Genomic DNA, 13,161 nt, shown 5'->3' on the forward strand with positions numbered 1-13,161 from the left:
CAAGCAGAGGAGAAGAGGTGTCCTCCTTCACACTGCTGCTCCTGCGATTCTTCATCAAGAATTTGCCCATTTGCACTTTTGTATTTGCTGCTGATCTGTGAGTGCTTATTACTTGGCAGCCGATAGGTTATCATCAGTGACTGGGGGTTACTTGTTTTTGCATTGAATATCCGCAACAATCTGCAGGCTGCCACCTTTTGAGGTGCATGACAGGAATACACAATGTTTTCTTGGCAGCTCTACTTTTAATCAGTTTTATTTAGAACAGTTCATTATTATTCTCAGTTTGCTGGAACAACAGAATCTTTACAAGTTGAACACATGCAAAAAGGAACCGGAAGCAAGATCATTAAAGTACACCAAGTCTAATCTTTTATAAAAGTAATGAAATGTAAAGCCTTAACTCTCCTCCCCATTTGTTGTTTTGCAATAATTAGAAAACAAAAGAATAAACGAAAACTGTACTTACTGTATTTTTTATTAAAAATTTTCAGGTTTAATTTCAGTGCATGGTTTGTTCTGAGAAAAACAGTTCCTCCTCTAAGAGTGATTCCTGTAATTCAAACAGAGTGATATGAAGCTTCTTTAATTGACTTTTCTTTTAAGTTGCTTGATGTTCAAGTTGAATGTATTTGAAACTTGTATAGTTTGCTGTATATCCTTTGTGACGTTCATACTGCAAACATTTACAATGCCTTTCAGTACTTATTGCTTTATTTATTTTATAAAATATTTTCTTGTAAACCTGCAATTAATTTATGTGCCCAAATATTGTCTTGCTCCAGGAGGATGTGTTAACAGGAACCCATGGTTTTCATTACTGTGCACTGTCAATGCAAGCTTCAGATAGGGCGTTCTGGAGTGCCAGGAGCTGCCACGGGAGCATTGGATTTACAGGACAGTAACAGCTGCATAATGTTTTTTAATACTTATATATGTAGAAGTTTTCACTGTGTTTAATTAGATAAAAGTATTGTTAAAAGTTAATTTTCAATGCTAGATTGGAAATATTACTAGTTTACTGTTAGGAATGGGCAGTTTAAGGGGGGGAGACTAATGGACACAGTTAGTTCCAATAAAGATTTTATCAGGAACAGAATTTATTTTTGTCCAGACAAAAAGTGTCCGCAGCACAGCTCTCGTTTGCTTTGTCACAGAAAAGAAAGCATATGAATATTGTATTTATTTCTAAGCCATACATCTAGATCTTACAGATTTACCTAAAACCTCGTTCACATAATGGTGCATAGCAAGCCCGCTAAGTGACTGTGTATGTGCACCCCGCTTGCCGCGTACTGCTTGGCACACTTCCTGGCCCGTGGCTGTTCGCGGTGCTGTGGGACCCCGACCACTCCGAGGCGCTGGAACGCGACTCTCAGGGGCGTCCAATTGCTAAATTGTCAGCGTGCTCCCTGGCACGTTCTTGGCCCACACAGCCTCGCGCTCTGCCGAGCATTTCCTGGTCGCGCTCCGTGATTTAGCACAGAGCAGATGACGCGAGGCCAGGAGAATAATCCTGAGAGTATTCAGTTTACTAGGTGTTGTTGACATTGTTGTTTTGTTTGTGTTATTCAGGGGAGATGTAATGCTTCAAAGTGATGGGCTTAGCTTCTGTGGAAGTCCATATGGCTGAAGTGTATTTTTACAACTTAAATAGTTAAGCTGTGGAGGGTTGCCAGAAGGAGGAAAGTGGTAACCATTAGCATTTAGGATGTTTTTGTGAACTGACAGAAAGACAAGTTTTAGGGCTTTATGTAGAAGTGAAAGTTCATTTTCGTTGCAATGACTCTTCTTTTTTTACATATGTATATACATGTGGATGCGTTTGAGAACGAGAGCTAAGAGATAACACTGTTAGCAAAGTGTTCTGAGAGGTCAGGCAGAATTGCTCTGAAGGAAGATGCTTAGGTACAGGACCACATGCTAAGAGAATTCAATACAAGAAAGCAGCAGTGGCATACTCTTCCTTAAAAGTATTATGATGTTGTCTAGGTATAATTTTAAGGAGTAAATGTTTTCACTGTGAAACACATAATAAAGGAGACAATGTGAATTAGGAGTTGGGTGTACTAGATTTTTATTTGAAAATCTGAATGCATGACATTTAGGTTTGGATTATTATGCAAAAGTAACTATACTACCCTAAAATCCTATGCCATCGTCATAGGTATTTGCATATTTTTTATTGGTTGTTTCATTTATTATTTAGAGATTAGGAAGGGGAAAAATGACAGTCAGCAACTGGGGTGGACTCCCTCAGTCTGCTGTTTTAACCTTTTGGTGTAGTCTGGCCAGTCAGTCGAAGTGAGGCTCGCTGAGCCCCGAAGCACAACATATGGCCAGGATGCAGTCGGTTTGTAAGAGCAAAATGGGGGACAACGAAAAAGGTGAAAGAGAAATGAATGGGGAGGGAACAGGCTTTTGTCAGTAAAAGGTCATGTGGCAGCACGGTTGGGCAGGAACTAGTCTGAAAAAAAAGGGACAAGAAACCTCATCATGCTGATTAACTGCATGATATTTCAGCAACACAAAATATCTTTGAAGATCTGGATTGTAATGGCCTCACTTGAGCTCATTTTTCAGTCTAACACAGACTCATTCCTGATGTCCATTCTCCGAGGACATGTTTCCCTGTGCTCCGGTTGCATTACACTTTTGCTCTTAGCTCTTCTTCTGTCCCCTGAAATGCAGTCAGTTCTCATAAGCTGGACATGGGGTCTGTACCATGGGAGGATGACATTTCAAGCCTGTGAAATGGTGCTTCTGTTTAGTATGGAATATTTTTTTTTCTACAGTGGTATGGCAGTGGTGACTGAGGCTTTTTAAATTATTTTTTCGTCATCTACTGAAACCTTAATTGGCTTTGAAAGAACTGGTGGCTGTCTGGTTCTTCCTTGTCTCCTTGCTGTTCAGTTGATTATTTCCATTTATCAGGGATTTATAACTTCAGGCTTGTTTCTAATCTCAAACATCATCCAGAATATTTGCAGCCACTCCACATTTGCCAACATCTGCAAACTTCATAAGCTTATTTTTTCTTCTACCAACCTTGTCTTAAAATATTTAATAAGTTATGGCAGATTTCTGCCCAATTCTACTTGATACAGCCTTTCAGTTCAATAACTAGTCTTTGCTTATCCTCTTTTTGCCTACCAGTTGAACACTTGGTTTACAGAGATTTCCTCTAAACCATTTTTCTCTGGTTTGTTTATGTGAATGGCCTGTATCAAACCCCTTAAACTAAAGTATGCAATGTATACTCTATTTCCTTTATCCACTTGGCATATTATGCTGTTATATAAGGAAATTAAGACAGTTTGACAGAATTTCTTCTTGAGAAATCTACAGTGGTTATGACTTAACTTTTATCTTCTATGTACAAGAAATACTTCATGAAGTATAATTATATTAATTTGGAGAACAAAAGAGGTTGTGTGCTCTTTATTTTGAGCAGCATTTGTGATCTGCCTCACTCTTTATTTTGGGGGGTTTTGTGCTGCAAAATTAATGAAAAAACTTCAAGTTAACACTTAGAAGTGTTACTCCTTTGAAGGAAGAGCTTCTCTTTGAAGGAATGTACCAAAATCATAACCCTACGTTTTGATAAGATTAACATTGTATTTTCTCCAATTTTAATGTAGTTGTAGTACTAACTTTAAACAAAACATATAATTAATCTTTATAAAAATGTATTGTTGTCATCATAGCTTTCTATGAAACATTTTACTTACAGATACCAAATGCACTGGGCTCTAGAGAAAATTTGGGCGCTGTGTTTTATTATGGCTCTTTTTTAATACCTTTATGCAGAATGAAAACAAATGGGTAGGGTTTCAAGCATGATGTATTATTTAGTCTTAACAACTTCATGAGAGAAGGGCAATAGTGTCAGAAGTTGGGATAAAATATCACTATATGCAGCAATAGTAAAATAATATAAATGATTTTGATTGGTGTTGCTAATCTCTAGTTATCCTAGTGAGTTACTGCAGAATGGGTTTGACACATCAAAAGGGTGCTCATTTTGATGCAGATTCAGAGGACTGCCTCTTTCATTGCATTCATGAAAGTTATGTACTTATTTATAAGCTTTGCTTCTCTGTAGGGAATAGACTTGCTTTTCATATGGATGAATGTATATTCTTTGATATTTAAAAAGACATTCTGCATTCTGTCTATGCCTACTTTGGGTAAAGACTTATTTTTAATTGTGGAACTTCAAAAAAATATGAATTTGAGAAGTCCTGTGTTGTTTAGGAGCTAAATATTGCTAGTTGTAATAGTATTTTGAGGCTTTTGAAAAATACTCAGTTTTCAATACTCCATTCATGAATATTTGATTTTTGCACTTTTGATTATTTTAATAAAAAGCAAAATGCTTCCTTGAAACACAATAAACTTTCAGATAATCTAGACAAAGCTCTCAGTAAAGTGGAATGTCACGTCCAGTGATGCTTACAGAGGGATCTGCTGTATCTTCTCTCAGCGCACACTACAACATTCAATGCTTGTTTAGAAAATCTCAGCACCTGAGATTCAGTGACTTACAGGCAGCATCTCCTTCTCATCCGGGACATGTGTGTTTCATGTGTGATAAGTGAGTATTTCTTGTGTGAGTGACAAACAAAACGTAACGCTGTCTAGCTATAACTAAAGAAGGTGCTGTTGTAAAGAACAAATTCAAGCTATGACAATTTGTGCTTCTAAATCTGGAAATCCTCACTTGAGCTGGGAGTTGAGTAAGGGGGCTGTCCTGCATATCTACAGGCAGTTTAACTACACATCTAAATAAGGGATAGCAGTTTGCATCCCTCATTTATTCCGATCACTGATCAAATATTTTGGTGGAGTGTAATGCAAACAAAACCACATGTCTAATCCTTTCCTTACAATGAACAGTAGGCCACATCCTAAAACACTTACGTAGAAAAAGTCCTTCTGAGGCCATTATTCCAGAGCTGAATAAGCCCTGATGGGCTGATTCATGAGGAATGATGCTTAAGTATGTACTTCGCAAAAGGCTTCAGGCACATATACCCCCCATTACCGACAACCTCAGCCAGTGGGGTTATATGGGATTTGTATGCAGCTGACTTTTTGTCTGCTTTTCTGTATTTCCTTTGACTAAATCCCAAATTCCAGAGAGACTTCTTGATAACATATTACCTGTTAAAACACAGTGCATATTTATGTTTTAATTAGGATGGGGTTTGGTGCTAAGATTGAAGTTATGACAGGTTTATGTCCTACTTTTTGAAAGCAATTGATAAGTGTGTGTTCTAGGAAGGACAGTGCAGTAAGTGTGATCACAGTCTTTCAGATTTTACTTCCTTTCTGTTTGGTTCCCTTCTGTTCGCTTGCCAGAGGCTAAAAGGTCCTGATATCCTTGGTCTGCTGCTAGGGAAGAGGACAGACCTGCCGCCCTCCTTCCTTTCCCCTGGTCCCGCTTTTTCCTCACAGTCCCTCTCTCACCTGTGTGGCCTCCCAGGAAGCCCATTCAGTTTGCTAATCAGGCAGAAAATTATTTCCTGGGGATTTTTGCATGGGTTTATTGCTAGTCCAGACGAGTTGGTTAAATCAGTTTCTGAGCCGCTGAGAATACAAAAGCCAGCGTGAGCAAGCAGCAAGACAGTGCGACTTGGAGCCAGGGAAGGAAAGGAGATGGGCAGAGTTGGAAAATGCTACCACTTCTTTCAGCAGGAGAGAGGTGTGAGACTGGCACAGCCGTGGTGTTTCCCCACGTCCGCGCCCCGCTGCCACCTCGCTCCCTTGTCCCTGCTCGCTCTGCAGCACCTTGCTTGAGAAATCAGTTTCCCTCTTCTTGGAGAAGTTCTCATTAAGCTGTGGATATAACAAAAAGCTGAAGATGGTAAAAACATATCAAAAAGTAAGAGAAAATAAAATGAAATGAGAAAATCAATAGCTTCCTGCAGCTGGATTTACAGGTTTTAAAACCAGGCCAACATAAAGCACTTAAGCCTCCTGACCCAAAACAGAAGAATGGAGTAGCTTAAAAGTCTTGAAAGCTGTCTCTTTTTTCCTGAGCTTTTTTCTGATCCCAGTTTTTCTGTATCTGTTTCACTGTATTGTTTACAAGCAACTTTTAAAATACAAAGACGGTTCAATTTCGTGAAATACCATTTAACATCCCGTTACAAGATGCTGCACTGTGGAAGAGGACATCCTTCATGACCACGTGTTCAGTTTAGGTACAACCTTCAGCATTGACTGCTGAGGCTGGATTTGGTCAATCCTCTGCTTAAACTTGTCAAACAGTGTTTGAATTTGTTTGCCTTCCCCTTTGGTCAAAAGCTATAGTTTATGGACAGAGGCTGGTCATGGTGGTTACAAAAGACTCACACTTAGTTCAGTTTTTCATATGAAAAAATATGTAGATTTTTGTATAACATGTTTCTTTTTCTTTATTCTACAGAGACCTAAGATTTAATAGGATTAAAGAAATCCAGCCTGGAGAGTTTAGACGGCTCAAAAACCTGAACACACTGTAAGTTCTTTTTCAATCCTGAGGCCCTTTCCTCTTTTGATTAATGTGATTAATTTGATAATGTGCCAAATTTGCTTGCTTTTCACAGGTAAGTACTCTCACAAATTTCAGCTGTAGTATTTACACAGGTGAGAGAGAGAGGTTTAGGCCCAAAGTATTTGAAAGCAAAACCAGGTATATGTCTATTAAAATAAAAAAGGAAATTATTTACGTCCTAATGTTTTATTAAAATTCTTTATTAACATTCTGAAAAATACAGACCTTTCCTATATAATTTTTTCCAAATTGTGCTGAATTACTTTGGTGGAATATCACATAATAAATCATGGAGTTACAACAAAGCTGTTCAAAGGCTCAGATGTGCAAATGTGTTGCAGTTACAAAATATTTGACAAACTCTAATGTTTTGAACTTTCCTATTCTAATGTGCTCACCAGAACTGCCAGAAGTTGGAAGGTTTTGTTCCTACTGAGCTTCCTTTTACAGAGGTCTCTGTTACCATATGCATTTGTAAAGAGAAGACCATGTTTTCTAAAAGACTTTTTACAAACCCATAATGCCAATAGTATGTGTATTATAGATTTAACTTAGTATCTCCTTTGTCATTCCTTCAGACATCACTTTTGAACAGATGCATGCATGTTTCTCTTCTCTACAATATTAGCAGACATGAGCAAGATGGACAGTTGTTCTTACTTTTAAATGTACATAATTTATGACTGCAAATTTGACTGTTTTCTAGAACACAAGTAGTGCGTGAACTGAAATAGAATACAGTGATATCAGTGAGCTTTGGATTGTTACTATCTATTTATCCTGCAAGCACATAACAAAAAATTTATTGAAACATCTTGTACTGTATATTCGCACCAGAAGAAATGATAGGACTTTCCCCCAAAAATATATTGTCCAAATCTGTGCTACCAAGATGTTTTTACTAGCTATCCCAACACCTAGTCACCTTTGGTCATACCTCTGTTTGCAGTTGATCCCCAGTTTTGAATTACAATTTCTGTCAGATATCCAGCCTCAAGTTTTAACTGTTCAGATCACTGATCTGAGATTCACAAGTCCTGAATAAAGACAGGATTCATTAAGTTTGGATTCCCTTCTCTTAATAAAACCACTGCATGAGAGATGAGTACAAATCTGTGAATACAGACAGTTGTGTTTCTTTATGATGAAAAGGGCCCAGTACACAGGATATCACTAAGAAACCTCTAGGAAAAGTCACTTCAATGCACCTGTTAATGACAAATCTTTGTTAAAGTCAATTTTATCAATTTCAACCCTCTGTGTTGACTTGGGACCAGGATTTCTTTTTGCTTCATCTTCATCTTGGATACTCACAAAAAGCCACATAATTTAGGTTTTTAGATTTTTTAAATTTTTTATTTCTGCCTAATTTTTTTAGTTTTCTCCTGCAAAGTAGTGACTGAGCAGCTGTAAGCATGTCACTTTTTTTCTTCTAACAGTTACTGTTAAGGGAGAAGCTTTTTGTTTTGTTATTTTTTTAAGTTTTTCTTTTAATACTATGTTTACACGTGCTGTTACACATTTTCATTTTTTCCCTACTGTTTGTGTATGTTAAAATAAACAGCTGTTTATTTCTCTTTATAGGCTTCTAAACAACAATCAAATTAAAAGAATACCTAGTGGGACATTTGAAGACCTTGAAAATCTGAAATATCTGTAAGTTAAATGAATGCAATTTTTTGCATCAGTATGTAATTGAATTTCTTCAATGGGAAAGTGTTTTAATCTGAGATTGTGTTTTAATCTGACACACTATCTCAGGAGATAAACTGATTTGAAAATCTGTGAAATGAATTTATGGGGTGGGAGCAACTGTGAATCTTTGTTTCTATAAGTAGATGCTTTGAGATTTGCTAATATAAGACAGTGATATGTGTAGGTAGGAGATTTTAAAGGACTTATCAGTTACTGTTTACTATATGCAACTTAAAAGATAATTTAAAAAGGGATCTGTTTAAAGGTTTAGGAGGTCACATCTTTAAAGGTTCCCTGAAATCTTCATACAAGTACTTTTTAAGTTTTGAAAAGTGATTTAAAAGCAGCTCGTCCAAGATTTGTGTTTACAGAAGCTTGTAACTATATAAGCTTTTTAACTAGTCCTAAATTGTTCACTGGATGCAGTATAAATTCATAAGAGAAAAATCTAGTCAAACACAAAATAAAAAAGTACCTATAGGATTGGCTGTAAGGTCTGTGTCTTCAGGCAACCTGTATATTTTAAGAACAACTCCTCCCATTTTGAACAACCATACCAAGTGTATTAATTATCCAAATAAACAAAAAGCATCAAAAATTGTTATTTTTATCTGCAAAAAAGGCTTAAGTTGTCATGGATTCTCAGCTCTAGTCTCTGGAGTCCACCTTGTGTAGTGTCACATAGAAAAGTTTCACTCTGTTATCTTGGTGTATTGATCATTCCTTGAGTGCTATACAGAAAAAAATGGTCACTTTGAGATTTCATTGTTTTGGAAACAATACAGAAACTTAATTTTCCACCTACTTTTCAAGAATGCAGCCTAAATAGCTCTGAGGAGGTGGGAGAAGGGAGGAAAATAAAAATCACGTGCAGACACATTACCGGCTTTTCCACACTGTGTTTGATTACATTTCATGGTCTCATTTTTATGTGTATTGTCTTTCAGTAATAAAATTGTTTAAACTATACACAACTGGAGGAAAAAGAATACTGAACAGACTATGCCCAATGAATTATTGAAATCTATGATGATTGTATTTGTTACAAGATGTGTCTGTATGGTGGATCTGGTAGTGCCGTATGTAAAGTCTACTAATTCAGGATGGCTAAGCTTCTTTCCGTAGTCAGCAACTGTGCAGAAATGCTACTTGGTTCTTGTTAGTTCTTTATTTTCACATGCTTGCCTTTGCCTAGCTGTAGTAAACCTGAGATAAAACTCAACTATGCACTCTATTCCCTTCAGTAGAAGAATTAAAAGAGATAACTGAACTATGATTTGTTTGTTTTCATATACATGTAGTAATGTTTATATCTGTATTGCTGAGAAGAAGTTCTTTTTCCTCTTGTTCCCTGGAAAATTTGAATATAAAGTTCAATGTGGTAGTTCATTTAACCGTAGAGAGCTCTTCTTTAAAGCCATCCCCTGTTTTGCTAAAATAAAATTAAAGATCTTTTTGCTTGTTTCAATGACTGTGATATAAATATTTAGCCTTAAAATGCACAGTCTTAAAGTTAGAAGAATGCTGGTACTGGTCAGATTTCAATACAGAAGGCTGAAATGTACCAAATAAATACAGTTCAGCTGTGAAAATGTTAGCTGAGTAAGTATATGCTAAGTGTATTCTATGCAACAAAGGAAACAAAATGGACTACTTTTTCCCAATAGGATGAACTGAAGTAGAAATTAGGGGGATGGAAACTGTATTATTTATTAAAAGTAAAAAAATATTGTTCAGAATTTAATATTATATAGCCAAATCGTCTGGAATATTTGAGGCTTTGAATGGTTAGGATCCTATGGATATTTGCCAACCTAACTTGCATTGTCCTGTTTCATAAAATGAGATAATTAGTCCATTATGTTATTCGTGTTCTTATGAGCACTGAAGTACTGGATTGCAGATGGTTCTGAAAATATATAATTCACTGAGTAATTTTAGAAAACCTATAATTTCTCAGTGGCTTTGATTTAGAGAAATATATAAAAATATAAAATATATAAGCATGTAACTTTTTATATATACTATTTTATAAATAAATATTTTTCATAACTAAATAGATAAATATAAAAATATATAACTATTAGTAAATATAATTATATAAGTATGTATAAAATACTTGTAAATATATAGTTATATATAAAATATGTAAGTATAAAACATAATACAGTATTTTAAAAAAACCCAACAATGTCTGAGAGATAGACATAAAGGCTCATGCCTATATCTGTACTGCAGTTTTTGGTCTTTTAGACAAAACTTTTTCTAGCAAGTCTCAAAGAAGCCCTGAGATTTTCAAATGCTTCTTTGTACTGTTTGTTTCTGAAATTGAGCTTAGAGTTTTATGAGGTATATATGTTTTCAGAATTGTCTGTCTGGAGAACAAATTTTGACAGAGTAATAATGTTTTCTCAATTTTCTGTGCATTAAAAATATTAATCATTGTAAAAGTTGGTTCTTACATTATAAAAATAAAATTATGCACATATGATTTTTGAATGTTATTTTTTAGGATTATTTGTTTTGTTCTTTATGTAATTGAAATTTTGACAGTTCTGTAAACAGTTCTGCATGATCTTACTGTGCTGTTTGTGGTAATAATTTGTCTTTGAATTCATATACTAAAAGTTGGAAAGAAATAGATGTCATTATTATTGTTTTGTGATGAAACCAAGAGGATACTTTTTCTTTCTGCCTTTCTGTCTGTCTTATTTCATATACCTTAGTGCTGGCTATATGGTTCTTTAATAAGGATCAAACAGGCATTAGTAGCTTAGACCCTATCCATAATATAGTTTCTTTCTGCACTTCAGTGATTCTGTATACTTTTTTTGGTCTTCTGTTCCCCCTTCTGCAAAGGATAATGTAAACAGTCCTGTCTAAAATAAACTTAAAAAGTTGTCTTCGTATGAGCAAAATAATTGGTAGCTTGTTTGTAATTTGTTGCTCCTGATACAAGATGTATATGTATATGTATACATGATGTCTATGGTACGCTGAATATATTTAATTGACTTCCTGTGAGTTACTCGGTTTACTGACTAGAGACGATAGTACAGAAATATGAGAAAGAAAAGCTTCCCAACCTTATAATATAGATGCAAGCAGATTTGTGGAAACTTGGTAAGATAATCCTTCCTGATCCTGAAAGTCAACAGTTTATTCTCCAAGACAGAAGATAATTGGGAACTGAAGGTAGAGACATATTACAGTTTTAACATGTAGGATATTAGAAGATTTGGAATCAGCAGTGGAAAAAATGAGGTTAGGATAAAAAGAAAGAATTTAGGGAGGAGATACGGAAAAATATAAAATACAGATTAGTGATTACAAAGAGCTTTCCAGATAAAGAGAAGGTCCTTGATATTTACAGAGCAGTAAACTAGAAGAGAGTGTGAAGGAAATGAAGGAAAAAAAAACGGAGAATGAAAATTACTTTGGCAACAACACTGAGATATGTTCACTCAGTAAGAAATTGAGAGATGAGGAATCACACATGGCAACAGTGCGATAAGCAAATGATAAATGGCAATTAAGACTGTATGAAATGTATCAGTTCCGGAAATACTAAAAGGGAACATGCAAGATCTGTTTTGCATTTGATGAATGAAGTAATAGTGGTAGAAGATACTTTGTAGGTTTGCCAAAGTGCAGAGCTGCTCACCTTACCTTTCCAGAAATGGGATTAGGTCACATTTCCTTCTGTGCCTTTTGCCACTGTTGCTGTCATGGTCATGTTACTTTTTCCTTTGAATACCTCCTGTGATTACGGATCTCATTTCTTTGCAATTCATGTTGCTGGTTCCACCAACTGTCTCTTTTATGTTTCTATATAAATCTCTCTTTACTGTATTTATTTACTTGACAGATTTTACTCTACACTGCCTGATACTGCCATTACTTTGAACATTTTTTTTTCCTCTTGTTCCAAACAAATATATCTGCATCTTGCTTTCCTTAAATCACATGACTTGTAATACAGTCCATAAAACCAAAAAACGATCCTCATAGGGGATCTGTCAAACCTTCTTAATAGGATATATCCCTTGTCATCTTAATGCACTGTTTATTCATCCTTTGGAAAAGTCTAAAGGTTCAGTTGTGTAATAGAGCTTTTAGGTAAATCAAATGATAAATTACTTTGTCCCTAATTATACTTTAAATCAGTTTTCTGCTAATGTGACTGGGATAAATTTTGAGATTTTTTTTTTTAGTGCAGTGTTTGCAAAGTTTCACTTGTTAGGCACAATAGCATTTTAGAAAGACATAAATATTTTTTGTGAGTGCTACTTAGTTGTATTTTGTATTCTGTCATCTCTCTCTTCATTAGGCAAATATATGTTTTTTTATCTTTTTGTTAATATCCTCAAGGAAACATTTACACAACTAAATGAAAGTGTGGTTAGCACATCTGTCATAGGACATACGTTTTTGAAGCCTTGGGTTGCTGGGATTTCTCTGTGGAGTGGGGACATGACGGACTGAGGTCAGTTGAGTGTCCTGCAGCTTGAGAGTTTTCTGATCAACATGGAAAAAGTTGTAGTTTAAAGTTGAATCCCAAAGGAAGTCCTACCACAGTGGCTTGGTAAGAGGTCCAAAAGTGGACATGAAAGGCTACTGCCTTCCCTGCAGTATGGTGGTAAAAGTCTGCAAAACTACAAAGTCATTATCCCGGTCTTCCTCTAACCCACCCTTGTTCTTCACTCTGCCTTACTTTGTCTACAGAAAGTAAATACAAGTTACATCAGTGATTCTGAACTTTTTCTTTTTAATGGGATTAATTCAAACTTCTTGAATAAAATTCTTCAAATACCCACAAGAGATACTTAACTGAGGTCAGCTATTAAAAGCATCTTAGTGCACTCTGGATCACTGGTCTGATCAGAAGTTTAGCACTCAGAGGAATAAGAGTAATTTCCAAACTG

General features: G+C 35.7%; 1 protein-coding gene across 3 annotated transcripts in view; it reads left to right on the forward strand.

Annotated features, from left to right (window-relative positions):
* PXDN (peroxidasin) overlaps positions 1–13,161 on the forward strand; it is a 102,108-nt gene that overhangs the window by 22,273 nt on the left and 66,674 nt on the right. For all 3 annotated transcript variants that reach the window (XR_012041340.1, XR_012041339.1, XM_072855111.1), the window contains exons 2-3: positions 6,434–6,505; positions 8,126–8,197. Coding sequence is in view for 1 of the 3 variants with exons in the window: in XM_072855111.1 (XP_072711212.1) it covers positions 6,434–6,505; positions 8,126–8,197 (144 nt within the window). In the remaining 2 variants the exon portion in view is untranslated. The remainder of the gene's footprint in view (positions 1–6,433; positions 6,506–8,125; positions 8,198–13,161) is intronic.

This window comes from Ciconia boyciana, chromosome 3, assembly GCF_034638445.1.
Source record: "Ciconia boyciana chromosome 3, ASM3463844v1, whole genome shotgun sequence".
Taxonomy (NCBI): Eukaryota; Metazoa; Chordata; class Aves; order Ciconiiformes; family Ciconiidae; genus Ciconia; species Ciconia boyciana.